This window comes from Pongo pygmaeus, chromosome 3, assembly GCF_028885625.2.
Source record: "Pongo pygmaeus isolate AG05252 chromosome 3, NHGRI_mPonPyg2-v2.0_pri, whole genome shotgun sequence".
NCBI lineage: Eukaryota > Metazoa > Chordata > Mammalia > Primates > Hominidae > Pongo > Pongo pygmaeus.
Window position 1 is genome coordinate 93,420,660 of NC_072376.2, and position 26,099 is coordinate 93,446,758.

The window sequence follows — 26,099 nt, forward strand, 5'->3', positions numbered from 1 at the left end:
ACTCCTTGGAAGCTGATAGCTCAGAGAGAGGGTGATGTGGAAAGCACAACTGAAATCAGGCTGTAAGTTCCCAGATATCCTGATCAACACTACAGAAGGCTTCTCTTTCACTCATCTTCTTTTCTTTTCTCACAATATGAAATATTCCCTTTCATCTTCTTTTCTTTTCTCACAATATGAAATTTTGAGCAACCCAAAAATAAAATAATGAAGGTGAAATACAGACACGGTACTGCACTTGTTTAAAGAACACAACTATAACATTCAATATTTCATCTCTATGGCATTTTCACTTGACACATTCTTCTTTTCTTTAGTGTATAGAGACTAAATGTGTCATGAATGTATACAGACACACATTTGCTGTTAGAAAATACATTATTTTATGTTTCCTTTTGGAAGTGCTTACTTGGTATATTGATAATTATCGAGAAGAAAATTCACAAAAGACGTGATGTAAGCTTGAACTAGCAGTTGATTATTACAAGTTACTTACTAGCACAGACCTGCTACTATACAACATACAGAGTGAAAAGTTTACTTCCTCAATTTCAGTTCAAAGCAACATTTAAGATAGCAGTAACAATTCATATATTCCTCCAAGATATGCTGGAATATAAAACAAAAAAAAGTCAAAAGGCTTCTCTCAGATGCTTGAAACGTAAACCCCTTACAAGCTCAACTCTTCCGAACCCACCAACGCCCAGTGTTGCAATAATCTCAAGGTTCTGGAATGGGGATGATGAGGAAAATCTGGCCACCTTCTCCTTCAGCTGAATCATTTCCAGAGAGAGTGCTTTGGACAGCTTCCAGTTAGACATGGATCGCCTGTACAAGAGAAGTGAAACTTTACACACACACACCCATAATCAAGAAGGTGTCATGCCATACATAAATTTCACTCCTACGACAGTCTAATTTCTGCTGTAACAATGATTTATACTTGCCACAAAAGCTATCTCAACTTTTATGGATCAGATTCAGTCCCACGCAGCGAGAAAACAATAGAATATACAAACATAAAACTCACACATATGCATATACCAGGAAACAGACGAATGCCAAATTGAATCAATGAGAGGTAAAATGGGTATAGTTTGTGGTATTTAAAATGTACCTCTTAGGTTTCTTCTCAGTGTGGAAATTTTTTTTAACTAAAAATATATATACCTCAAAAAAGCTGTTAAAAAACAACCATGAAAAGCAGTCAATGAATGGGAATGAAACAAGGGAGCCACTTCCTTTGCTGCATGTACAGGAGAATGCCACACTTACAATCTTTCCCACGTTTTGCTAGTTTTATCAGATCTTGAAGCTTTGCATGGCTGAACCAAAATAACTGCTTTGTGAAATATGAAAAGTACATTTCTTACTTTATGTCTAAGTAATACCCATTTTTTTTCTCTTTTAATTAAGGTTTACTGCTCTGGGTTACATATTCATAAATTATTACCACAAAAGGCCTTCAGCGTAAAAATTGCAAAAACATACGAAGTACTGATGGAATATTCTAATTTAATTCAAATTTAAGTTTTCTAAGAATTTTGACTATATGGCTTTGATAGCACTATTTAGTGAACATATGCTTAAGCATTCACTCTAAAAAAATGTTTCAGCAAACAATTTTCAAATAATTTTCATTTAACAAAAGTAGAGTTTTCTAGTACACAGAAGAAATTAATCACTATTGCTACATTTAGAGACCTACTCAAACCCCTCCTCCACATACCCCTGGGCAATAGATTCCTTACATTTTGAAAAAATTCTAACTATAACCCTGCTCTTTACCTCTAATCAAATATTAATGTCTTTTTGAGCTAAGTCACCAGGCAACATAAAATATCCCTTTTGTAAGGCCCTGGATTAGAACATTTCTCCCTAACATTCCTACTCATCACCCAAAACAAAGGAGCAGACTATTTATAATAGACTTAGATAATATCCATTCTAGTGGAAGTGGTGTTGTCTTTGTGGAAGAACAATTCAAAAGAACTCTTCAGAATTTTCTAGTGAAGGCACATTAAAAGTTACCACACAGCAAGTCACACCCTCTGTCCCCTTCTTTATTTATTGGCTGCCAGAAGTCAGCTCCAGCTCAGGAAAACATTCCTCCACTTACTTTGCATGTCTTTTTTCATCATCACGGTTCAGGTTTGCCACATATCCTTCAAGGTATTTTTGCAGCTCTTCAAATGTACCAACAGTTTGGTTGAATGTTCTAAATAGATAGAATAAAATAAAATGCTCCGTGCTGATAGTTACCAAGGCAACTTGACATTCTTTTAAGTTCATAAAACACTAGCTGGTTATTCATGACTTTATAAATCATTTTTTAAATAATTTATGAAATATTGAAGTTGATGTAATATGTACAATGGTTATTAAAAGCTATATATAATTGATCCTTTGGGTTTATAAAAGCAAAGGGGCTATTAAGGAGAACAGAAAATTTTTTATAGTTTTCTGCCTTGTATTTAAGGTTTTTTATATATATATATTTTTTATTGTACTTTAAGTTCTAGGGTACATGTGCACAACGTGCAGGTTTGTTACATATGTATACATGTGCATGTTGGTGTGCTGCACCCATTAACTTGTCATTTACATTAAGTATATCTCCTAATGCTATCCCTCCCCACTCCCCTCACTCCATGACAGGCCCTGGTGTGTGACGTTCCCCTTCCTGTGTCCAAGTGTTCTCATTGTTCAATTCCCACCTATGAGTGAGAACATGCGGTGTTTGGTTTTTTGTCCTTGTGATAGTTTGCTGAGAATGATGGTTTCTAGCTTCATCCATGTCCCTACAAAGGACATGAACTCATCATTTTTTATGGCTGCATAGTATTCCATGGTGTATATGTGCCACATTTTCTTAATCCAGTCTATCATTGTTGGACATCTGGGTTGGTTCCAAGTCTTTGCTATTGTGAGTAGTGCCGCAATAAACATACATGTGAATGTGTCTTTATAGCAGCATGATTTATATTCCTTTGGGTATATACCCAGTAATGGGATGGCTGGGTCAAATGGCATTTCTAGTTCTAGATCCCTGAGGAATCGCCACACTGTCTTCCACAATGGCTGAACTAGTTTACAGTCCCACCAACAGTGTAGAAGTGTTCCTATTTCTCCACAAGGTCTAACAACAATTTTTTTAAGAAGATAGTGGGAAGGGAACAGCCTTACATGATGTGTTTGCTGAATCAACAGGTTACAGGGGTTACAGATTCTTTTAACTTTGCTTAATTAAGTTAAGCTATATATATTTTAAATCAAGAATAAAATTTATCTCTTGTCTCAAGATAACTCTCTCTGTTTCACATTCCTTCATAATTAAATCCAAAACATTTTACCTTACTTTAGTAGTTCTCTGAGGATCAGCCAACATCTCATTACCTTTCTCACCCTTCCTGGATCACAGGTTTCTCATAGGCCTGATCTAATCACTCTGTCTCCTGTTCATGATCATTGGGAATTCTAACATAATCCTATGCCCTTGAGAAAAAATAATCCTTTTCTTCACCAGTGAAAGGCCAACTTTCTTGATTACTTCCAATGCTTCCCTGCTTCTAACTCCAACAATCTATCTTGACTTGTAATTATTAGGGTACTTCTTTTCCCTACTACAAAATAGTATCCTTCTTAAAAGTAAAGACCATGCTTTAATCATCTTTGTAACATTTTAAGTACCTAGTACATAGTAGAATGAAAAGAGTGAGTTTACCTCAAAATACCTAAAATTAATAAGCCAGGGCCACCTCAATATTGTGCTGTCTCAACTTACTGCCTCTACCCATTTACTTGACAACCAATCTATATTTACTTTATTAAGCACATATTACGTACTGTGCAGGGTATTTTTCCTTTCCCCTCCAGATCTATTCTCTACTCTTTTCTAGCCTGTTCTATGGACTGACCTTTGTCGACTGAAGAGTACTGGGACATAAAACAGGATGGCTATGAATTTTCTAATCTCCAATAGTTGAAATTTTCTGTTAAAAAGGAAACACTCTTACTTTGTTTTACTTTTATTTATTCTATACTTCACCGTTATTTTGCTGGCTATTAAACTAACTGCAGTATTACTGTAAACAAATCTTATTTTCTAAATAGAGGTGAGACGGGTGCTATAGGTCTCTAGAAGTTCTCCACTAACTAATCCTAAAGTCAAGTTTAAACAGCTACAAAATTGTTGCTGTGATATTCAAATAGCCTACATTAATTCAGATGCTATATAGCCTTAGCAACAACTAATGAACTTTTTTTTTGAAATTTGTCCCAACAGTCAATGATAGAGATGTGACAAATAGCATTTCCCATTTGTTTGGAGCTCTCACCATACAAAAGGGTTATTTCATATTTTATCACATTTAAAAATAGGAAATATAACTCAAACTCTCCTTCTTGCACTGTAAGCAATCTAAGCCTTTGTTAAAATCATGAATTAAGAAAGAAGAAATAAAAAGTCATTGGCTTTCAGTCACTATATTTCATTGCAAGGATGGTGCCCTGTATTCAGCCACCATCTGGAGAGCACTTCCCATATGCCAAGGACTATGTCAAAGGCTGGCACTGCAACCGCAGTGAACAAGTTACATGTTTCTGTATTTATGAAGCTTACAGAAGCATGGAGAGACAGATGTTAAATAAAGCAATCAAGGTGTTATAATAATATGACAAGGGTATAAAGGCTGCTATGAGAGCATTATTGTGGGATCTTATTCTAGTCTATAAGTCATAGCTAGGATGATCATATAATTTATCATCCAAGCTGGAATATATTTCTGAGTGAAATGATGTGTCAATATTAAATATGCTGGTGTAATCTGAACTGTCTCAGTAAATTCAAGATGTAAGTAAACCTAGGTATGTCTGATAATCAGTTTGTCTTATCCACAGAAAATATTCACGTAATTTTTATGTCTCATTGTGTCTAATGCAATACTTTGTATATTGCAGACTCTAAATTATACACATGTGAACTAAACATTTTAAAATTATAAACTGGCAAGTAACTTGTAAGCCATACAAAATTATTGCATCCTCTTTATGGATTATGAATACATGAGATATTGTATAAATATGTGGTGTATGTGATTACAGTGAAGAAAAAGGAAATGAGTTCCTCCTTTCTATCCTATTTTTAGTCCTAGCATTTTGCATCCATTTATAATATTTTACCACACAGCTAATGCCACTCAGTGCTTGCACATATTTTAAGGAACATATATACAAAACAATGCATTATTGATACAATACTGTACCAATATATTTTCCATTTGAGAGTTGGCATCCAAAGAGTACCTTTATCTGAACACACTTCACACTTTTCTAGTCCTATGCTTTTGCTTGAGGGTTTTATTTTACCTAGGGTGACTTCGACATTTCCTCTTTGCCTAGAAAAGTCCTGTTAATACTTTAAATCCCTTTTCCACACCTAAAAATTAAAATAAAACCTTGACTACTTTACTGCATAGTGATTGCTCCTCTTTTTGAACATATGCTTGGGAACCAACTGGCATGGTGGGAAGCATGGGGAAAGGAGTTAGAAAGCCTGGACAGGGACAGCTCCAACACAGGGAGCACTGCTGGGAAAATTATGTAACCTACCTGGGACTCATTTTGTATCTGTAGAGGAGAGAATTAAAATAACTCTAAGTGATATTAAGAATTATTGTTAACATTTCAGGCATGTTAGCCTTATTGTGGTCATGCATTACATGTAATACTTAGCTTTTAGAAATGCAACTAAAATGTATAGATAAAATAATTTTATGTTGGGAATTTGCTTAAAAATAGTGTGGAGATAGCAGGAAGTGGTAAAAGGGTATAAATAAGGCATAAATTGATCATTGTTTAACTTGCATTATGGGTTCATGATACCATTCTATTTTTTGATATGTTTAAAATTTTCCATAATAAAAATATATTTTTAAATGCTCTAAAGTTTTTTTTCAGCTCTATATCTCTAGACTCTATTTTCAATTAATGTTGTATTTAACAGTCAACTATATACTACCTTGTGATATCTGTTGTCATTTTATAATTTTTGTTAATATTTCATATGCGTATGCTCTATTTCTTTGACTACACTATGACTTTTCTGACAATGGCCTGCCTTCGGTATCACTGAATTTCCTTCATTTTGTCAAGTAGATAACCAAAAATATTGAATTGATTAATGAGAAACCCAGGGGGGCAGATTCAAACATGATTTAAAATGAGTGATGGATATAAAATGCGACTTATTTTGAAGAATAACCTAAGACATTTAGAGATTAATATTGACACACATCACTTATAAATTACAACAAATGTTCAATTAAATCCACTCTGGAAAAATATGTAGCTAATATATATTTTATGCTTTGAGGGAGGTTTTGTTCAAAAATTTTTTCACTACTAAAGGCATTTTAGAAATAAATTATGTAATTGTTCACTATATTACATGGAAGAAATCCGTAAATGAACTAATCAACTTACTTCCCTAGAAGATGCAGAATTTAAATCAGTCTATTGCTGATATTTATATACAAACTCTGCACACAAAATATTTAGCCTTCCAGCATCTGCCCCTGCCACAGACCGATTCAGATCAGAAGGCCCTGTTCCTTCCCATGAATTTTAATAGAATGTACTTGCAGCTGAGATCGGCCAGTATTTCCAACTGGTGATGAATGAGAAAACAGATCGGCCTTGAAGTAACAGAAGGCCAAGTCTTCAAAGGTGGCAGTGGCCTGCCTCCTCCAACATCAGTATACTCACTCTCGATCTATAACCAGGCATGCAACATCATTTTCTTCAGCAATAATGTTAGCTGACCTCACATCATCACTGCAAACAAAAATAGGAAAGTCAATTTTCACTATAATTAGAAATTAAACATCCACTTTTATTAGGGAATGTACTAACTTTATATGAAAACACAACCATCACTTAAACCTCCCACAAACTGCTTCTTTTAAATAAACATCATAATTTATATCCCCCCAAAAAAAGATTTGAAACGTGCCCCAGTAGAAGTTATGTACACAAGGAATTCAGAGGAGAAGAAGATAATTGCACTGGGAACAGAGAAGAATAAGTGACTACAAATGTTTATGAAATCTCATTCTGAGCTTTGTGAAAGTCAAAATAAAATAGCTCTCCTCTGATCAAAGGAAAACTATTCACTAACAAGAAGGCAAAACTGAAATTAACTTATCAGAGAAATGTACTGGAAAAACAGTCAAGTAATTAGCATAAGTTAAATCAATCATTAATAAAATTAAAATAGTTTCATTGCCATATCACCCAATTAATTAAATACTAAAATACTTCCATTTCAAAGTGTAAGTATATATTTTTCCATTAAAATCTCTGAAATTAGAGCATGTCTTACAATTGATAAATTGTAGTGTAATTGCAGCATTTTCTTTTTTTTAGGTGTATATAATATAGCAGTGCATCTTATAATTGACATCTTGCAATTGTATATAATCTAATGGTAGCAAATTTAATTACCTAATGAATGCCAGTGGGTATCAGGTAAAGCACTTCTTTAGAGACCTTTACTTATATTAGCTTCCTCTCTCTATTATAAACTAAAAGACACACACAAAAAAGGTACATCCACAAGGCACCCAGTGCTCTGAGATTCATTTAAGGTGACTTGGGAGTACCAAGCATACCCTGGAGTACGCTTTGGGACTCTTCTAGGTAACTTCATCAAAAATGTTATCACACAAAGTGTATTTCCTTTGCCTTCTCTTACTAATGGGACAGGAAAAACACTGGCAGCCCATCTCTACTATTTCAAAGACCCCTATCTACCTAGCTCACATTCTGAGACCTTCTGACATAACTCACTATCCCTCCCACATTTACAGGGTCCTTGTTAGAAGATATCAGTGAAAACACTTCAGTTTCATGGACCTTTGAGACAGCAGCAGGAAAATTTGTACTTGTATATGTAAAGGTAGAGATAGAGATAGAGATGGTGGATGTAGAGCCAGACAGATCTAGAAATAGACATAAACATAGACATAGACATAGACACAGACATGATCTTGACTATGGGCCAACCATTTGATCTGTGAGCTTAGAGAAAGGAAAGGCATATGGTATTCCTTTTGCATGTCAGTATCATGATTCTGACTGAGAATATTCTCTGCAAACATTTTACAAGTATTAGATGTATGTAAATACACTTATGTTTCTTTCATAGTAACTGTGTAAGTGCCATAGATTTATTTTTGCACATAAAATTCTGAAAGAACTCCAGGGACTATTTAATGTCAAGTCATGGAAATATACAGAATATAAGGATTACTGAATCACGGTCAGTGGCCCTAAAATGTGATAGCATTAAAAGGCACAAAAATATAAAAATATTTGTCTCCAACTTTCCTTCTCACTGATTTTAGCTTAATGCTTTCAAACACCTTTAGGAGTTGAGTGTCTATCTTAAACATAAATTCCCATGCTTTTTTTATGGGAAAACATTATAATTGGCTAGCCACAACATATAGCATAAATTATTTCAGGCCCAGCAAAACTGAATAACATATTTTCTTTCAAGAGCTATTTTGACTCTATACTGCATTTATAAAGTTCTGTGCAATTTCAAGCTTCAGTTGTTTTATTTGAAAGTATGAGAAAACCTGTAAGTGTTAAGAACAAAGACACTGAAGCCCTGGATAATGATATTACATTATTATATTGCATGAATGTATTTATATTCTGTTACAAATAAACAAAAAGAAGAATAATTTTCCTAATATTGAAAGAAGTTCATTACCAGCTACAAAGTGATAAAGAAGAATTCAGCTTATCTTTAAATCCCACTTTTAAATTGCTTACATAATAGCTAAAACTTTATTTTTAGTACTTGGTTTTCTTTAAAAACTAAGAGATTTGTGATTTTTAAAGACTCAAATTTGTCTTCAGATAATATCTGAACAGTTTTTCTTTGCTTTGTACTTATGTAAACCTGATCTACAAATCAGCAGAATTGGGGTTTCGGAGGCAAAGGTTAAGAAGATAAATGAACAGGAATACTATTCCTTTTCCAAAAGCATACAGTTGAAACAAATGCATTTAGTCATATGTAAATTTTAACTGATTTCTTAAGTAATTCCAAGTATTAATTTGAAAACATAGATAATTCCAATAAAGTGTGTTGCTCTAACTTTAACTTAATATTTTATAACGTTATTTATATTTAGGAAAATGCATTTGATCAGACTTGAGGTTTTATGAGTTCCAGGAAATGCAAAGTGTCCCTCGAGCCATTTAATTAACTTTTAAAAATATTTCTTCCATAAATTAGATCAACAATAAATAAACTCATACCTCAAGACTGAAGGTTGTGGTAAAAATTGCAAATATACTATTTTGAGTTGTTTTTAAAACTTGCAAAACGAGCTGATAAAAATTCTTAAGAAAAATACTACTTTTGACCTGATGATTTAAAAGCACACAAAATATATAAAATTATTTCGTAATTTTTAAAAAGGTGAAAACTCTAAAGTAGGCAATATTTCAAATCTTGGAAATATAAAAATCTGTATACAAAGGTAATTTTTCCATTTTTAATCTTTTCTCAGACCCTTTTTTGAAACTAAAAAGTTTAATAGAACATCAATTTCATTTTCACTAGCAAACTTAAGATTTTCCAATTATTTCCTCTGCAAATTAGCATACTCATTTCTCGCATAAAAATTTTTTAAGAAATCACTTCAAAATATTTAATATTAGGATATTTGTTGCCATTAACTTGGTAGCTCAATTTAACAACTCTAAATGATTTTATATAAAAAATAGTCGAAGCATTTATCCAAAGTATGGCATATAATTCATGAATTCACCTGATAAGAGCTTTTTCTCCAAAGTATTCTCCTTTCTGCAGTGTTTTTATCAGCTGTGGTTGATCATGGCCTTCTGTGCTCTGTGTTACTTTTACCTAAACAATGTTAAACAATACAAAGAGAAAGAGACTGAAGAAAAAGGAGAATCTGAACACACATTCATTCAACCGAACCCTCCAGACCTATATAAACTTGGACAAGGAAAAAGACAATACTTTGTTTTAATTTTACAGTAATTAGGACAATTACCTACATTCAGCCCATTTTGATGGATGTGGGAAATCCTATGGTCTAATATTACCAAATAACTACCCACTGTAAGAGGAAAATTCACCATCTAAACTCCACCTCCTAAAGTTAAATTTCAAATGTGAATCCAGTGATTTCTTCTGAGAGATCCACAAAGCAAATAATAATAGTCTTGTGGGAACTTTTTCTATTTTAAAAAGCCTAATAGAGTTGACAAATTAATCAAAAATAAGGTTGAGTATCAGTAGTTCTGAGTCTGGTATCAATAGATTGACTGGCCAAATCCTGTGCACCTCCTAAAACTGAATGCAAAATGTTGATTGAAGAAGGGTCTACAACTTTCATGGGCATCTCAAAGCAATCTGTTGCCCAGAAAGGCTTAAGAACTCCCCACCCAGCAGGGCCAAACAGCAAAAGCCCTGTTTGGGGCTAGAGTTATTCCAATTCAACATGGTGACAAGTGCTGCTTCAGGCTGAATAGAAATTCTGTTTGGCATTTATGTATGTCACGATGAATTAAAATTTTACAAATAAAAAATGCAATTTTTTATCAGCAAGAATTACTTCAAAGTATGGGGTCTAGGTTGGGAAAAAATGACAAGAAGCAGTTCTGAGTATTGAAGAGTTTCAGAGGTTTGAAACTATTTTGTTCATGTTTTTCCTTCACTTGGGGCCAAATTCAAAGTTCAACCACAATCCAGTTTACAAACGGCAGTGCCTGACTCCCTGATGGTAAACTCTTCCATACAACATATGTAAAAATCTGACAGTTTACACACATAGGTGCTCAAGAATTGACCCTTCCCTTCAATATCTCACAAATGCTTTTCATCTCTGAGTAATACTGTTGAGTCAACATTGGAACAACTGGCAACATGTTATCCATTCAATATCTAGGTAAAGAAAAAGACTTATTGTACATGTTAGTGTAAATTTTGCATCAGCATCTAAATTCACTTGAGCTGTTTTGTCTCAATTGTAATTCTGTGCCATATTGGTTCTCTAAGCTTGATACCTAATCATCACTGTCTTCAATTGCTGAATTCATTCTCTACCTGCTACTTGTCATATCTGTTGGATGAGAAAATATTCTAGCACTGATCTGGGAATCTGGGGATTATTGAGAATCACATATTCATAGCCAGAAGGGACCTTATAAATAATCCAGCCATCTCATATACAATCAAGCTAGGTCTCCCCGCAAAAAATCAAGTGACCTACGTAACATCACTAAGAAGTTATTATTTCTTAGGGGGTCCTGTGGCCTCCACTCCAAACCCAGTGTTGAAACAGAATTGCATGGGACTTTACTGGCAGAAGCTCCTTTATCTGTCCAAAGTGGAGGACCTATGTTGCAATGCAAAGCATAGTTGAGTTTATGGCAAACTGATTTAAAATAATCTTTTTTATTTAGAAAGCTTTAATTAGTAGTTACCTTTCCTTTTGCCAAAATGAAAAAGGTACTTCCTTCCTCGCCCTCTCTAATGATGTAATCTCCTTTGTCATAGTATTCCTGTTGGGATGAGAGAGAAAGAAAATGTAAGATCAAGTGGAGATTCATAATTGAAGACATAAAGGAAGCAGAACTCCTTTTTTCTTTGAAATGGGTATTCCACACCTGTTTTAGGGTTTGTTTGGTTGTTGTTTTTGCCTATTGAAACTGTAAGCTTTTCTTACATTGCAGTCATAAACTGTAGAAAAGTAAGGAGACGTTTGCTTTATTATCTGCACTTATCTTTTCTTCTTTCACAGAGTAAATTCACCTGGAATACTGAATTTCAGGCCTAGGGTCCAAAGATATAAAGAAAAATGAGAGCCAGGCAACAATCACCAGCTTTCACCTGCATAATCTAAATATAAACTGTTTGGTGATCAGCAACATTCTAAAAATTGAGTCTGGGCTCTAGAAAAAGAACAAGTGATTATATAATATCCCCAATAGATACTAGGAAAATTACCCTTAATTTCTAATTTCTTGAAAAGCAACCTCTTGGAAGGTTCTACATTCACAGTAGGTAGTGCTGTCATAATGCTATATCCAAAGATTTGTCATCATAAAACATTGACATCGGAAATTTTCACGTGTAAATTCTATTATTTAATTTAGATTTATCCTCATGAAATCTCAAATTATTGCATATTTCTTTTTATTTATTAACATCTGTTTCTCTTGTAAATGTTTATGTGATTAGAAAATTCTTGAGGAGGGAAAAGTAATCTATCCATCTGTCAGACCAAAAGAGCGACTAAATATCTCAGAAAACAAAGGATAGATTAAACTGTCCACCTCTACTTTGCTTTAATTTGATCTTGTCTTAAAGTCACAGAACTAAGATGGATTTCTTAATTATTTATACAAACAAAAGTGGCTTCTTTAATTTTTAAAAAGGCATAACTAACCACATAATTGCTCTCTCTTGTTTTTCTTTTAGACTTGAAAATAAATTCCAAACTAAACTACTTTTGTATCTGTTGTTTTTCAATACTTTCTTGATCATTTATTCTTAAAACCTATTTAACATTCCTGGAATAAATGTTACTCCTAATACTAATAAACATGCCTTTTATTTTCGTAACACTATATACATTTTATAAGATATGTCAATATCTCATGGAAGGAAGTATAATATTTATGGAGTTAAAAAGTACTTTGAAGCCAAACAGGTCTATATTCAAATCCCAGTTTACAATAAATTTACTTTCCTCAACCCATAAAATTAAAGTAACAACCCTTATCTTCAAAGATTTAGGAAAGCACATTAGTTTTCTATTGCTGCTGTAACAACCACAAACTTGGTGGCTTAGAGCCACATCCTTTTATTATTTACAGTTTCTGTGAGTCATAAAGCCTAGGCACAGTGTTGCTCAATTAGGTTTCTCAGTTAGGGTCTCTCAGGACGGAGCTCAAGGTTATCAATAGGGCTTACGTCATTCTGAAAGCTCAGGGGAAAATTCATTTTCAAGGTCATTCAGGTTTCTGGAAGGATTCATCTGCAGGATAAGATCCTATTTCCTTACTGACTGACAGTTAGAACCGCCCATAAGGTCTCTCCCATCCCTGCAGAGAGCCCCCTCCATCTCAGAACCAGTGATGGCATGTTCATTTCTTACCCTCAGAGTCTCTCTGGATTCCACTTCTGCTGCATCTCTCTGACCCCAACCAGAAATAATTCTATGCTCATGCAACTATATTCAATAGTTCATTCACCTAGCCAATTCATGATAATCTATTTTAAAGTCCCAAACTTTAAGCATACCACTAAAGTCCCTTTTTCCATGTAATATAACATATTCATGCATTCCAGGGATTAGAATCTGGATATCTGGAAGGGGGGTGGGGCAGGGGACCATTCTGCCTACCACAATAAGCCAATGAAAGGCAATGTTGCCTGAAATAGTAGGAGCATCTAAAATATAGTAAATGCACAATTAATTGTTGCCATGCTAAGAAGGAGGATGATAATGACTTGCTCAGCTGTTTCCTACATCTTCTGGACCTCTGTTTCCTTTTCTGTAAAATTAAGATTATATTTACTACTACACCTAATGTTGTTTGAGGACTAATTAAGACAGTGTATCTAAAGTACCTGATGGAATGTTTAGTGCACACCAGGTACCTGGTGACTGTTAATCTTGTGAAAGAGGCTGTGAGCTGGTCACGAAAGTCTTCCAGAGGAATATACAACTGTCCAGGTAAGTTACACTTGCCAGCCTTCCTGCTGTTAGCTATGGCCATGTGATGAACTTTTATCTAAAAGAATCTGAGTGGAAGTGATCTGTGACAATTCCACACCAAGCCCATTCATGCTTTCATGCATGTGTCTTTATACTTTTTCCCCAATTATAATGGCATGGCCCACACAAATCTGGAAAACCACATGTTGAAAATGGCAGAGTAGACATCAGCTTGGATTCCCGAATGACTGTGTGGAGCCAATTGGGACTATCTTCCCTAGACAGTTACGTTAATGAGTGACAAACTTCTGTTTTATTTAAGCAATGATATTTGGCGTTTCTTTGCCTCAAAGTTTGCTTACTCAAAGCCTTCATCCCTTCCCAATTTTAGCTTTATCACAAACCTTGACTATATGCAGTGTGATTTTGCACTGGAGATGACTATGACCCTTATAGGATGATCCTGATCCCCCACACAGTCCAGCTGTCTTCACCATGTAGCTAACATTCAATGTTCTTTGCTATAGCTGCTGGGATTGTGTTCGAAGTTCCTATTTCAGACAGTCTGCTCTTCAAGCTCTCCTGTTCCCATCACAATTTTAGTCCTCATTACCCACATGGAGCAGAAGAAACACGGAGAATTTCTGAAGTGCTGTTAGGCTATTCTTCAGTTATTATAAAGCCTTTGATGTGTGCAGAGGTGTGGCTTTAATTCCTGACAACCGAATAACTTCAAAGGGGGAAAAGCTTGAAAGGGGACACTGAGGAAGACCTTTGTCATTTTTTAAGGGACAACCTTCCTAGTGGTATTTTTCTCCACGGATGATTCTTTGTCACCCAAAACCATGGGAGGAAGATAAATAATACCTCCCAGTGTGTTGACAGTAACTTCATAGATCAGAAAAGGCTGTGGAAATAGGTCAGACCAAAAATATATAGTGGTAAGTACTGACTGTGATGCTAGACTGCCCAGTGTTTGTCAACTGGGGAGTGCAACCAGTCAAGCCAGGGTGGTCACTGAGACCAAAAAGAGAAATGCAAATAGTGTGGTTATTGTCCTTGTGGTTACATTGCAAAGGTGTCCCTTAGAGGACCAAGAAGCCATAGACCCTATCCTGCAGAGCAATGGTTTTCAAGCATGTTTTAACTCTGACCAACAGTAAGAAATACATTCTGCATGTACTCCCAATACACACACAAGAACAGGTACACATATTTATACAAAATTGAAACATTTTTCAAAATAATACTTATACTTACTATTCTGATTTTTTAAATGTTCCTCTAAATTGGTTTCATAACCTGGTAATGAGTTGTAACCCATTTTTACTGTAAACAAAATGTTCATTCTGTGATAATCTAGCAAAATGCTAGAGCCTGAGTACCTGAAATACAATATATAAAACCAGAAGGAAATTCCAAAGTGACAGAGGACAAAGACAAAGAAGGAAGGCAATGACTTCCTTAGAGCCTTTAATTTGCAGCTAGAAATCTTATTTACAAGTATCTTGCAAAAAGCAAATGAAATCTTCATTAAAAAAAAGTATTGGAAGTACTGATGATATACAACCAGATGTATAGTACACACACACATACACACACCTCTGTGCATTATGTGACTATGTACTCAAGTGTGTTGGTTAAAAAATTGTTTACAGTTAGTTATTTATGTTGTTACTAGTTAATCTTTGTTTTCCAAGTACAAGAGTTTAGAACACCTCAGAAATTTTAAGGCAAGCACACCTGGATCAGGTGGGCCCAGTCAGCCATTCGGGCATGTAGCACCTGATTGGTTATTTTCAAAGAACCAGATACTGCAAAATGAAAAACAACAGAAGTTATTCCTACTTGGGTGAGCCAATCATATAGAATTCTATGACTTAAATGTTGAAAGAGCTCATAGAGATATGGCCCACCACTCCATTATTTTGTAGATGAAGAGCTGATATGCTAAAGCCTACCACAATTCATTGACAGCTGGTAGAGTGACAGAGGAAGAACCACAAGCCCTAATCTCCAGACTTTGGACTAGTGAACTTTCTACAACACCTGGCTGCCCCACCTTTAGCTCAATGGTTCATAAACTGTAGCAAAATCTACAATTATTTCAACTTTCTTATGGCTCTGGATTTAACCATTAAGATGACAGGAAAAAAAAATCCTGGTTTATGTAAGTGTTGGTAAGGACTACAAGAAAGACTAGACTTTAAAAAAGTGATTAAAATGGAAAATTCCCAAAGATAGAGGCAGACGGTTGCAAACTCTAAACATTCATAATTAAACCAGTGCCTCTTAGACATTAATAAGCACAAAAATCCCACCATTAGAGTGTTAGGTGTGGATTTGGGGGCCTCAACTTGAGTTTCTGTTTCAGTAAGTGTGGGGTGGTGCCTGGGAATATGCCTTCTCGTCGGCACGACAGGCAATCTGACTAAGGGCAAAGGTGCTCCACGCTACACCCTCATCCCAGCCTCATACACCTCAGCTTTGTGAAAGATGGCAGGTTAGAGTCACAGTGCAAAAGGCCACTGGATCAAATACCAAAGCACTGTGACTAACAGGTGACTTTATGATGAATCACAATGTTTGTAGTTCAGGAGGATGTCACAGTCAAATCTCATGCTTAGTGGATTCATCACCATGTGTGGGGGCAGAAACTACTTCCACTCTTATCTTCCATACTGCATAATTGCCAGGTGCATAAGTCACATTATTATTTTCATTGTCGTTAATCTGTACACTCCGTTCTGAATCTATATCATGCTTTACAGTTCTCATTAGTTAACTCTTAACGAACTCTAGTATGTTGGTGTTATTCCCACCCTCGTTTTCTTATCAGAACACAAGAAGAGGCTTAAAGGCATTGGCTGCCTCTATAAATGTTCTGACTGATTTAAGCTAAAGCAAGAAATGCCACTGGAACATTGCACAATCAGGGCCATTTGTTCTAGGAGTTCAACCGTCTAAGTTTCAACAAATACATCAGATCAACTACTTGGTTATGGGAAATTCTGATTCTCCCTTCCCTACCCCCTGCTACATGCAAAACTTCCAAATCAACTCCTAAACTGCATGACAGATTTAGCTTGTTTTTTTCAAAGATTATGGGGACAGTTTGTGGGACAACTGGTCCTAGAACTCTGGACACTGTCGAAACTGATGCAGTAGTGATTGGCTGTTCTCAGGACCAAGTTGATGGGTCATTAGTCCAAGCTACGCTGGTAAATCACATGCATTTCTTAGCGCTAAATAGATCCCATTACTCCCTTGTTAATCACTGTCACGTTTGAGAATTTTCACACATCACAGAGACACATTTGTTTGCCAGGTATGAATAAAGAGGCCTTTATAAACTGTGCTGCTGTCTGCAAATGCTGAGATACAGCAAATCCTTTCCAGGGTGTTTGAAAAGATGAGTTTTTCAAATTTGAATTGTGTGTTAATTATTACTGGATTTGAGCCCCCATCTAAATATTCTGTAGCAATTGCCTGTGGCTGCTATAAACATGTCTAATTTACCATTTATTTTTAATGATACTAAATTTTCATATTTGCTGTCAACATAGAAATCCCCTCTGGTGAATCTACTCTATTAGTATTATATTAAAAACAGATTTCCTTGGTTAACAAAAAAAACTAGGGCCTCTCCAGCTTTAAATAAAAAAAAAAAAACACCCTTAGAAATTAGGATGAATTATTAATTTGTAACATCTGTGACTGGGTTATGTTACAATGGGAGACTCTCCAGAGATGCAGGCTAAGCAATCTTCTTGAAAATGACTTCATATCTGAACCCCCTGGGGCCACAAGGCCAGGCACTGTGTCATCATGGTCTGTCCTTGATAAACTGCTGGATGGGTTCCACAAATTGTAAATGGAAACACTGCTGGTGTCACTTACACTTAAGGATAAAATGGTCCCTACTCCCTGCTTGACAGATATTAGTTACATTGTATATTGTGATTGACAGAGGCATGAATCTGTCAACAATCAGCCTTGCAGGGTTTTTGGGGGTTTTTTTCCTCCCACTGAGAACAGCTTTATAAAAGCTTAAATTCTATATGTGACTCCTTTACTATTCCTTACCTCCTTTAAATTCCATAAAAGCCATCTGGGTTTCAATGAAATTGACCCCCCAAAAAGTTAAAGAACGTATTTGCTTTGAATTTTAATCTCTGAAATCTGAAGACGTTTTCACAAAATGAATATCGTTAGAATCCAAGGTACATGTCGTAAAAGCATTATTCATGAAAAGACTTGACTCGTCTTGGACTAGAACCAACCATCTGGGTGATGCCTAAAATGAGTTTTTGAACACATTCCAATATGCCGTTTCCCCCTAGATGTTAAAATAGATAAAGTGCTTCTTAAGTACAGTTTTTAAAATGTGTTTTTGTGGCCTAGAGTGTTCAAGTAGAAAGTGTTTCACAGCCTGACTCAGAGGCTTGCCACCAAAAGGACCAACATACCCTTTCTCTGCTCCATTTCTTAATTATGCATCAGTGACTCCTTTATACTATGAAAACTCTGTAAGGGATTGTCATGTTAATTGTAGAAAATCAAATGCTTCTTGAGTAAGGCAGGTTTATTTTATAAGATATACTAAAAAGATTAAAATATGTAAATCAAATTTCCCTTTACACATGCAAATTCAATTTCCTTTTATACATCTAAAGACTTTAAACCTTTCTCCACCCCTTAACGCAGCATGAGTTGGCTTAAGATTTTTCACCATAGAAAAAGGCTCTTGGTCTCTGTAGACTGGTGCTCTGACATCTTTTTCTTATTTATTTATGGTGTTAATAATATAAGTACATTCTAATATCTTCTAATGAAATTTATTTTTTACTTCAAAATATCTTACCACTTCCAAGCAGTCAATGATCTTGGTTAATTTATCTTCAGGTAAATTCTTCAGCAAGGATACACTTCAAAATTAAAAAGAAACCTTTAATTACCTTCCTGAATTAGACTATAAATATACACATATGCAGATTCTAAAATCTTTACATACATTTTAAAAAATATAATGCACTTTGATTCTTCCAAAGTAAATGTCCAAATAACTGAAAACACATCAATAACTGAATTTCATATACACTGGAAATTATAGATATATAATCACAGACATGTGCCACAGGCAAATAAATGAAAATAGTAAGATACCAGACAGCGGGAAAAAAATCACATTTTGTCTATTTGGTAAAAATAAATTTACATTTGTTCTTGGTTTTCACAGTGAATCGCATTTGGAAGTTTGTTCCTCTCCACTTCTCAATATCTGTTTTATTAGTTTGTGCAAGGAGCTCTGCTTCCAGTGGAGAATCAGATTTTTGTCTAAATCCTTATAATTAAGTAAGGACTGAATCCGGGGTTGGGAGGGAACATGGGAATTGACATTGAAATGATCTCTGATTATTAGTCATACTGTACTGTCTTTTAAAATTAATGATAGCCAGAGGCACGGATGAACTTCAAAAATAACTAAATCAAGCTACAGGCAAAATTATAAACAACACCAAGGGAATGATCTCTAAACTTCAGAACGCAGATACCCTCATGGAGAAGAGGAGGAAGAGGCTGGAAATAACATGGGGAAGTACATAAGAACTTCAACAACTGCTTTCTCTTCCTTAGGTTGGGCAGTAGCTTCACGGGTGTTCATTTTGTTATGATGTCTTATAACTTACATATGTACTATATATCACATAGAATATCACATACTTTATAATAAAAAATGTAAATAAAAAACATACTGTATATTATGAAACAAAGAGAAATGTATTCCCCTAATATATCTCACTATAGATGAAATGGTAAAAGAGTCATCAGAACTTGTTATTAACATAGGTTATCATGAAAGTTTTACTTCTGGTCCAAACAGGGACCTATAACATTAGTGAAAATTAACTGTTATAAACCTAGCACCTTTGGAGGTTGGTGGCAAAAGAGACACGAGAAAAAATATTTTCTCTGTCTCCCCGCTATGAAGGCAAGAATCAGGTTTATCTTGTTAACCACTAAATCAACAATATTTAGTGCCTGCTAATAAGTATTAGTTGAATGAAGGAAATAACAAAAGGAGGGAAGGAAAGAATGAATATTCACTAGTAGATTATCTGAGCTTTTTCCACTAAGAACATACTAGACTCCAAGGTAATTAACTGCTATGCCTAGTTCACGTTTTATCTCAGACATTCAAACACAACCCAGGCACAATGGTTTCTTTAGGTACCTCTTTTTGGCCCTTACGTTAAGTGTGGCTTATCAGCTTTAAATGCTAACCTGTGTTGCTCAGTTGGTGGATATTGAGATCACCTAGATTCAAGTGGGCCCCAGAATATGATAGCTAATGCATTGGCTGGCAAATAGGTAGAGAACCTGCTTGTCATTATTGCAGCTCTCTGCCAGGAGACATGATTGTCTCTGGGAGGACAAATCAGTAAGATTCTAGATGATAAATCTTATTCAATGTTTACTGAGCCTACACTATAAGCTAAGCACTATATGGCCCTAAAATCATTAGCTTTGAAGGATTCTCATGCTAGAAAAAATTACCATAAGAATGTATAATTTATTTTTGGAAATAATGTGATACATTATTATTATTATTATTATTACATATCATAGAAAACATTTCATTATAGAATGTATTGCAGCTTCAGAAACTTGCAAAACTCCCACTAAAGATACAGAAATTGTTTAAATAAATAACTTATACTTCCAAATAAAGTTTTAATGTGGGACTAGTTTTTTTTCACTTACACAGACATTTATTTCCTTATAAATTGATTCACCCCAGGTGTTGAGGTACAGAATAGTTCACAAAATGAGTGTGTTCCAAGTCCCTGTCATCATGACAAGTATAGTAACATTTTTAGCAAGTCAGTTTGCTACAAATAATAGTAATTTGGAAGATGCTGTGACTATGCAAATAAGAAAGTCTCAGGTAAAGCAAATAAGCATAGTAAATTTAATTAATTTTAATACCATTCTAAGCTAAGTACTTTTAGAAAGCTTGTCTTTTGGCTAACCACTTTCAAATTTCAAATGCCTTTCAAAGCCAACTGAGCAACCCAATTAATAGTTTAGGTTTTTTGCACATTTTTCTATGCTGTACACTATCACTCCATCAATACAAGGGCAAAAACTAGTAGGAGAAGTAAATGAGCATACAGGGATAATAGAAATTAAACATAGTTTTTGGTATGCACTGGCATTTACTGCAAGCTATGTTCCTTTGGTTTAGTCACATGGAAAATGCTTAAATGGGAGTAGCTATAGTTGAATAATTATTCTGATAAAACCAATATATTCACAATATGGCGACTCCACTGTCTTCACTGTCTCCCAATGTATTATTCTTACCTTCTGAGGAAGTTTCTGTATTGTTCATCTCTAGCTTGGGCTGTTCTCCTCATTATATTCTGGAATACCTCTCGATCTAGTGCCCACGTTTTAACATTGGTAATAGCTTTAGAAAAATCAAGAAAACAATAAAACATTTAGTACAACATTGTGAAAACATTCCAAAATATAAATCGATGGATTTGTTATATGTTCTTATGAAATGGCACTTCTTGGAAAATGCATTATTTAAACATACAAATGAAGGAGACAGCAAAATAAATAGTGAGCAATTTTATAAATCATTTTGGCTTTGAAACACACTATTATTTGGAAATGACTAGCAAAAAATTTCCTTTCTAATTAGGTTATAGTTAGGATGATATTCAAATTAGTTTGCAATTCCCAATTATGCACTAGGTCATCAGGATGTGCTCTAGATTTCTGCTGTGATACAAGAGAAAGGCAGTCAATTTGTAGCTAATCTGGAGAGTGAAGTCACAAACAGATAATTGAAAGTTAGAGATATCTGTGTGTATGTGTGTTTTTTTTGTGTCTTTTTATGTTGTTCTGACACTGTTGCTAAAGAAGCTACATATTATTTAAGAATCTCTACAGTTACTTTTGTGTAAAATGCCTACAAATTATTTGAAAGAGACTATGAAAGAAAGTTTTTGAGATAATTTTTTACAGTAAAGACTTAAGGGCAAGTATAAAATTTAAAAAGAAAGTGGGCCAGAAGTGGTGGCTCTAAAAAATCTAGATGGAATTGTGCTTGTACAATTTTTTTAAAAAGAGTAACAAAGCCTCTAAAATTGATCAAAACCCAAAGCTCTGGATTACCAAACTTTACATTGGAATCATCTTCATATTCTCGTTAGAAATACAAGATCCCTGGGCTCCATTGCCAGAGACTCTGATTCAGGTTGGGAGTAGAGACCCAGAATCTGCATTTTAATCAAATACCTCAGCAAGGCTAACACATATAACCCAGTCCCAAACACGGAAAAACATCATATCTATGTAATTCAGAAGGAAACCCAAGATTGCCATAAAGTCAATAAAACATAAATCTAAAGAAAAGCAAATAAAGTAATCCCAAGAGTTATTCATGAAAACTCTAATTACTCTAATTCATATTCCTTTTGATATGGATACATTTTCGTTGGTTTAATTAATTTCTCTGGCTTATAATATGGTCAGAATCTCGTTGAGACTAGCTAGAAAGCAAACATTCTGGATGAGCCAAAGGCATGTGTCTATGTAGTAAAAAGTAAAGTGGCAATTAAAGCAAATATTGGAATCAGTCAGCTTAAAGCCATTGTTTTTGGCAGAACAAACCTTTTTATTTTTATTTTTATTTTTATTTTTAATTTAATTTAATTTTAATTTCCAGGATACATGTGCAGGACATGCAGGTTTGTTTCATAGATAAACGTGCACCGTGGTGCTTTGCTGCAACTGTCACCCTAACACCTAGGTATTTAGCCCCGCATACATTAGGTATTTATCCTGATGCTCTCCCTCCCCAAACTCTCCCCATCGGGCTCCAGTGTGTGTTGTTCCCCTCCCTGTGTCCATGTGTTCTCATTCTCCAACACCCACTTATAAGTGAGAACATGCAGTGTTTGGTTTTCTGTTCCTGTGTTAGTTTGCTGAGGATAATGGCTTCCAGCTCCATCTATGTCCCTGCAAAGGACATAATCTTGTTCCTTTTTATGGCTGTGTAGCATCCCATAATGTATACATACCACATTTTCTTTACCCAGTGTATCACTGATGGTCATTTGGATTGATTCCATGTCTTTACCATTGTGAATAGTTAAAAGCCATTTTACATTTTATACACTTGTATCCAGAAAAGTTCTTTTTAGCTTAAATTATATAGGTAAGTGCTTCAGTATAAATCCCTTAATAGGCATAGCATTTCTATTATAAAAACATATAAGGTAAAATGGGAAACAAAAGACTTTGGATCAGGGTGCAAATGTGACTGGACTAGATTATCTCTAACATGCCACAACAATTCAAAGATGGAGCATTTCCTCTTTTATTACCTTTCACAGAGGCAGTCCTTGTACAGTTGTATAAAATGGCAAGCTCCCCAAATGTGGTCCACATAGGGATGGAGGACAGCAATTTCTCCCCTTGGAACACCTCTAGTCGACCCTCTATCAAGTAGAATTTTAAAAAACACACACACAAATAATCAAAATCCGTGTAGATAACATAAATTAGAAAAATAAAACAATCATAAAGCACACAAAGTATACAGGTAAGATATTTTATGATTCTCATTATAATATACCGGTTAAAAGTGCAGACTGAAATCACCTCTGCCACTTACTATTAACTGGGTTGCCTTGAGAAACTTACTCTATCTGTCTGAAGTTCCTCATCAACAATGACGATAATCATAATTATTACTATTATTTTACAGTGGCGAGAATGAAATAAGTTAATCTAGGTAAGGAATTTAGAACAACGGCCAGTGCATAGTAAATGCTGTGTGTTCGCTATTATTAATATTATTATTGTTACAATGTTATTTTCCTGAAGCAGTGGATGGCAAGTGTTTTGTTTAAAATTCATTATAACCTATGAGAAATGTAATACATGAAACTATTTCTCTTTTATGAGGAGCTCAACAATCACTGTATGTCTTACAAACACAGAGAAATTGTTCACAATGATGGAATGACAACCCGTCATAACCAGTAAGTAGATCAGCCCTGGAATCAGACTGCCTGGCCATGTCCTGATTCAACTCATTTTTGCCTATGTGACCTTGGGCAAGTTACTTCATGGTGCCTCAATTGTTATCTAACCTCTAATTTATTTAAATGTAATACATATTAGTTACAAGTGAAAATCACTAAGAAGAGTGTTTGGCACTTATTACCTGGGCAAAGACTGGAGGAAGGGAGAGGCAGAACTTTGCATCCCCTTCACTATTTTTTTTTTTTTTTTTTTGCCTTAGCAGCTTTACTCTTCTTTTGCTTTGAACAAATACAAACAAAACCTTAACCAACTAAAAGCATAAGCAAAAAAGATCTAAGTTCTTAGAGGAAAAGAAAATGATGGGGCAATGTCTCCTTTCCTTAAAGAATTAGTCTTTCCTTTTCCTAATTCACTGCTAAGTAGCTCTGTATCATCTCTGTCCACCCCTTCATTCAGCAAAACTGATCTGAGTACCTATGTTGTGCTGGGAACTGTTCCAAGTGCCAGAGTCATAGAGGGAACAAAAGAGAAAATATACTTAGTCTGATAGAATTTATATTAGCAAGAAAAAAAACACTCAGTTTTGGCTCCAAATCCTACAGGTTAGACATGCAATTTAAAATTTCTCATTAGCTAAATTCTATTCTATCAAAGCCACTTAGTGGTAGTGTCCAGTTGATATCATGAATCTTAATGCATTTCAAGTTTTTATCTTGAAATTGCTTATGTCTCATTGTACCTGAGCAATGCTGAAGAATTATATGGAATATCAAAAGTTAAAGCTAAATATGCTTTTACTATTTGCTATTCATGCTATGTTTCATAAAGGGAATATTTTTAATTATCAAATTAATTTGCTCAACCAGATAATTAAACCAGGCAATTCAGTCCTTGGGTGACACTGAAATTAATTCAAATAAGAAACCATTCAATTTTCATTTCCATGTGTGCCATAACTCTGATCTCAATAGCTGTTTTGATACTGACTTCTGTTCAACCTCTTCTCTCCCTGAGCCTTTCATCAGAACTACTTGGGAAGGAACGAGATAGGCTTACATCAGTTTCTCATCCTCTCCTAGGAGGTTTCATAAATATTTGTTGACTTAATGACCTATCTTCTCTTGCTGCAATACTCTAGTGTTGCTAAAGCAGAAGTTAAAATGGCTAAGAGAACAGTTGCAAGAGGGAAAAGTTGTCCCTAAAAAATTGAAGGCTGGCTAAATTAAGACTATAACTCATTAATTAAGTAGAATGATTCCTTGGGAATGACTGTATAATTTTAAAGGTGCCTACAAAGATATATACGGCAAATAATAATCATAAAATTGGCATGTTCAAATAATCAAAGTATATAAAACAATCTTTTATATACTATAAATAGAATAATACATGTTTATTAATTTGTTTAGATAGACAACTTCTGCATCACACTTAAGGCCCCAAAGGAACAAGAATAAAAGCATTACTTAGATTATCAGGAACTACAATGCCAAATAGAAAGCATTCCTCCATTCATCACTCCTTCTGGGTAAGCCAGTTTTAACTTTTTTCCCTAAAACTCAAAAAGTTGTGCCAGAATGTGATAAAATGTTCTATAACTTTAATCCCTGTTTAGATAATTTTTTGCTTCTATATACAAAAAAGAAATTGAGTCATAGTCATTATAAGATCCATACCTTACAAAAATAAATCATTTGCCTATCTAACCATTATAATCTTCCCAAATTGTAAGCATGTTCAAATTACCACAGATGAAGGAAACCATTAAATAATTCTAAAAACACCAGTTTTAATTGTAAGACATGTCATTTGATTTGTGTGTTGGTCGAAAGTACCTAAATTATCTTTTTAAATCATTGGTATAAAACCAAAACATTTTCCAGAACCACAATAATAATTGTTTTCTTTTTTCCTGGTGTATTTCTTAAAATGTTAACTTCAGCAGCAGTATTTGAATAAAAACACTTTTTGAGCGCGTGGTATTGTGATTAGAAGTGCAGATTCTTAAGTCAAATTGCCTAAGTGTGCATTTTACCTCCACCGCTTATGATCTGTGTGGCGTTACCCTCTCTGAGACATAGTCCATGTTAGTAACATGGAGAAAATAGAACTTGCCTTACAGGGTTGGTGAGAAGATAAAATGTGATCTATCAACTGCTCAATAGGATGCCTGATATATAGAAATCATTCAGCACATATTAAGTATTACCATCAATTAAACATTACCATCATCATGATTAGATCAACAACTTTGCTATT

At 34.7% G+C, this 26,099-nt stretch overlaps 1 protein-coding gene across 5 annotated transcripts in view; it reads right to left on the minus strand.

The window, feature by feature from the left end:
* Window positions 1-26,099, minus strand: part of PRKG2 (protein kinase cGMP-dependent 2) — a 120,876-nt gene that overhangs the window by 54,824 nt on the left and 39,953 nt on the right. For 3 of the 5 annotated variants that reach the window (XM_063663796.1, XM_054486361.2, XM_054486360.2), the window contains exons 4-11: window positions 23,177-23,290; window positions 21,141-21,246; window positions 18,637-18,700; window positions 11,533-11,610; window positions 9,849-9,943; window positions 6,766-6,834; window positions 2,120-2,218; window positions 675-828 (exon numbers count right to left, since the gene is read on the minus strand). In XM_063663796.1, coding sequence (XP_063519866.1) covers window positions 675-828; window positions 2,120-2,218; window positions 6,766-6,834; window positions 9,849-9,943; window positions 11,533-11,610; window positions 18,637-18,700; window positions 21,141-21,246; window positions 23,177-23,290 — 779 coding nt within the window. The remainder of the gene's footprint in view (window positions 1-674; window positions 829-2,119; window positions 2,219-6,765; window positions 6,835-9,848; window positions 9,944-11,532; window positions 11,611-18,636; window positions 18,701-21,140; window positions 21,247-23,176; window positions 23,291-26,099) is intronic. The other 2 variants (XM_063663797.1, XM_063663798.1) reach the window with 1 other exon arrangement.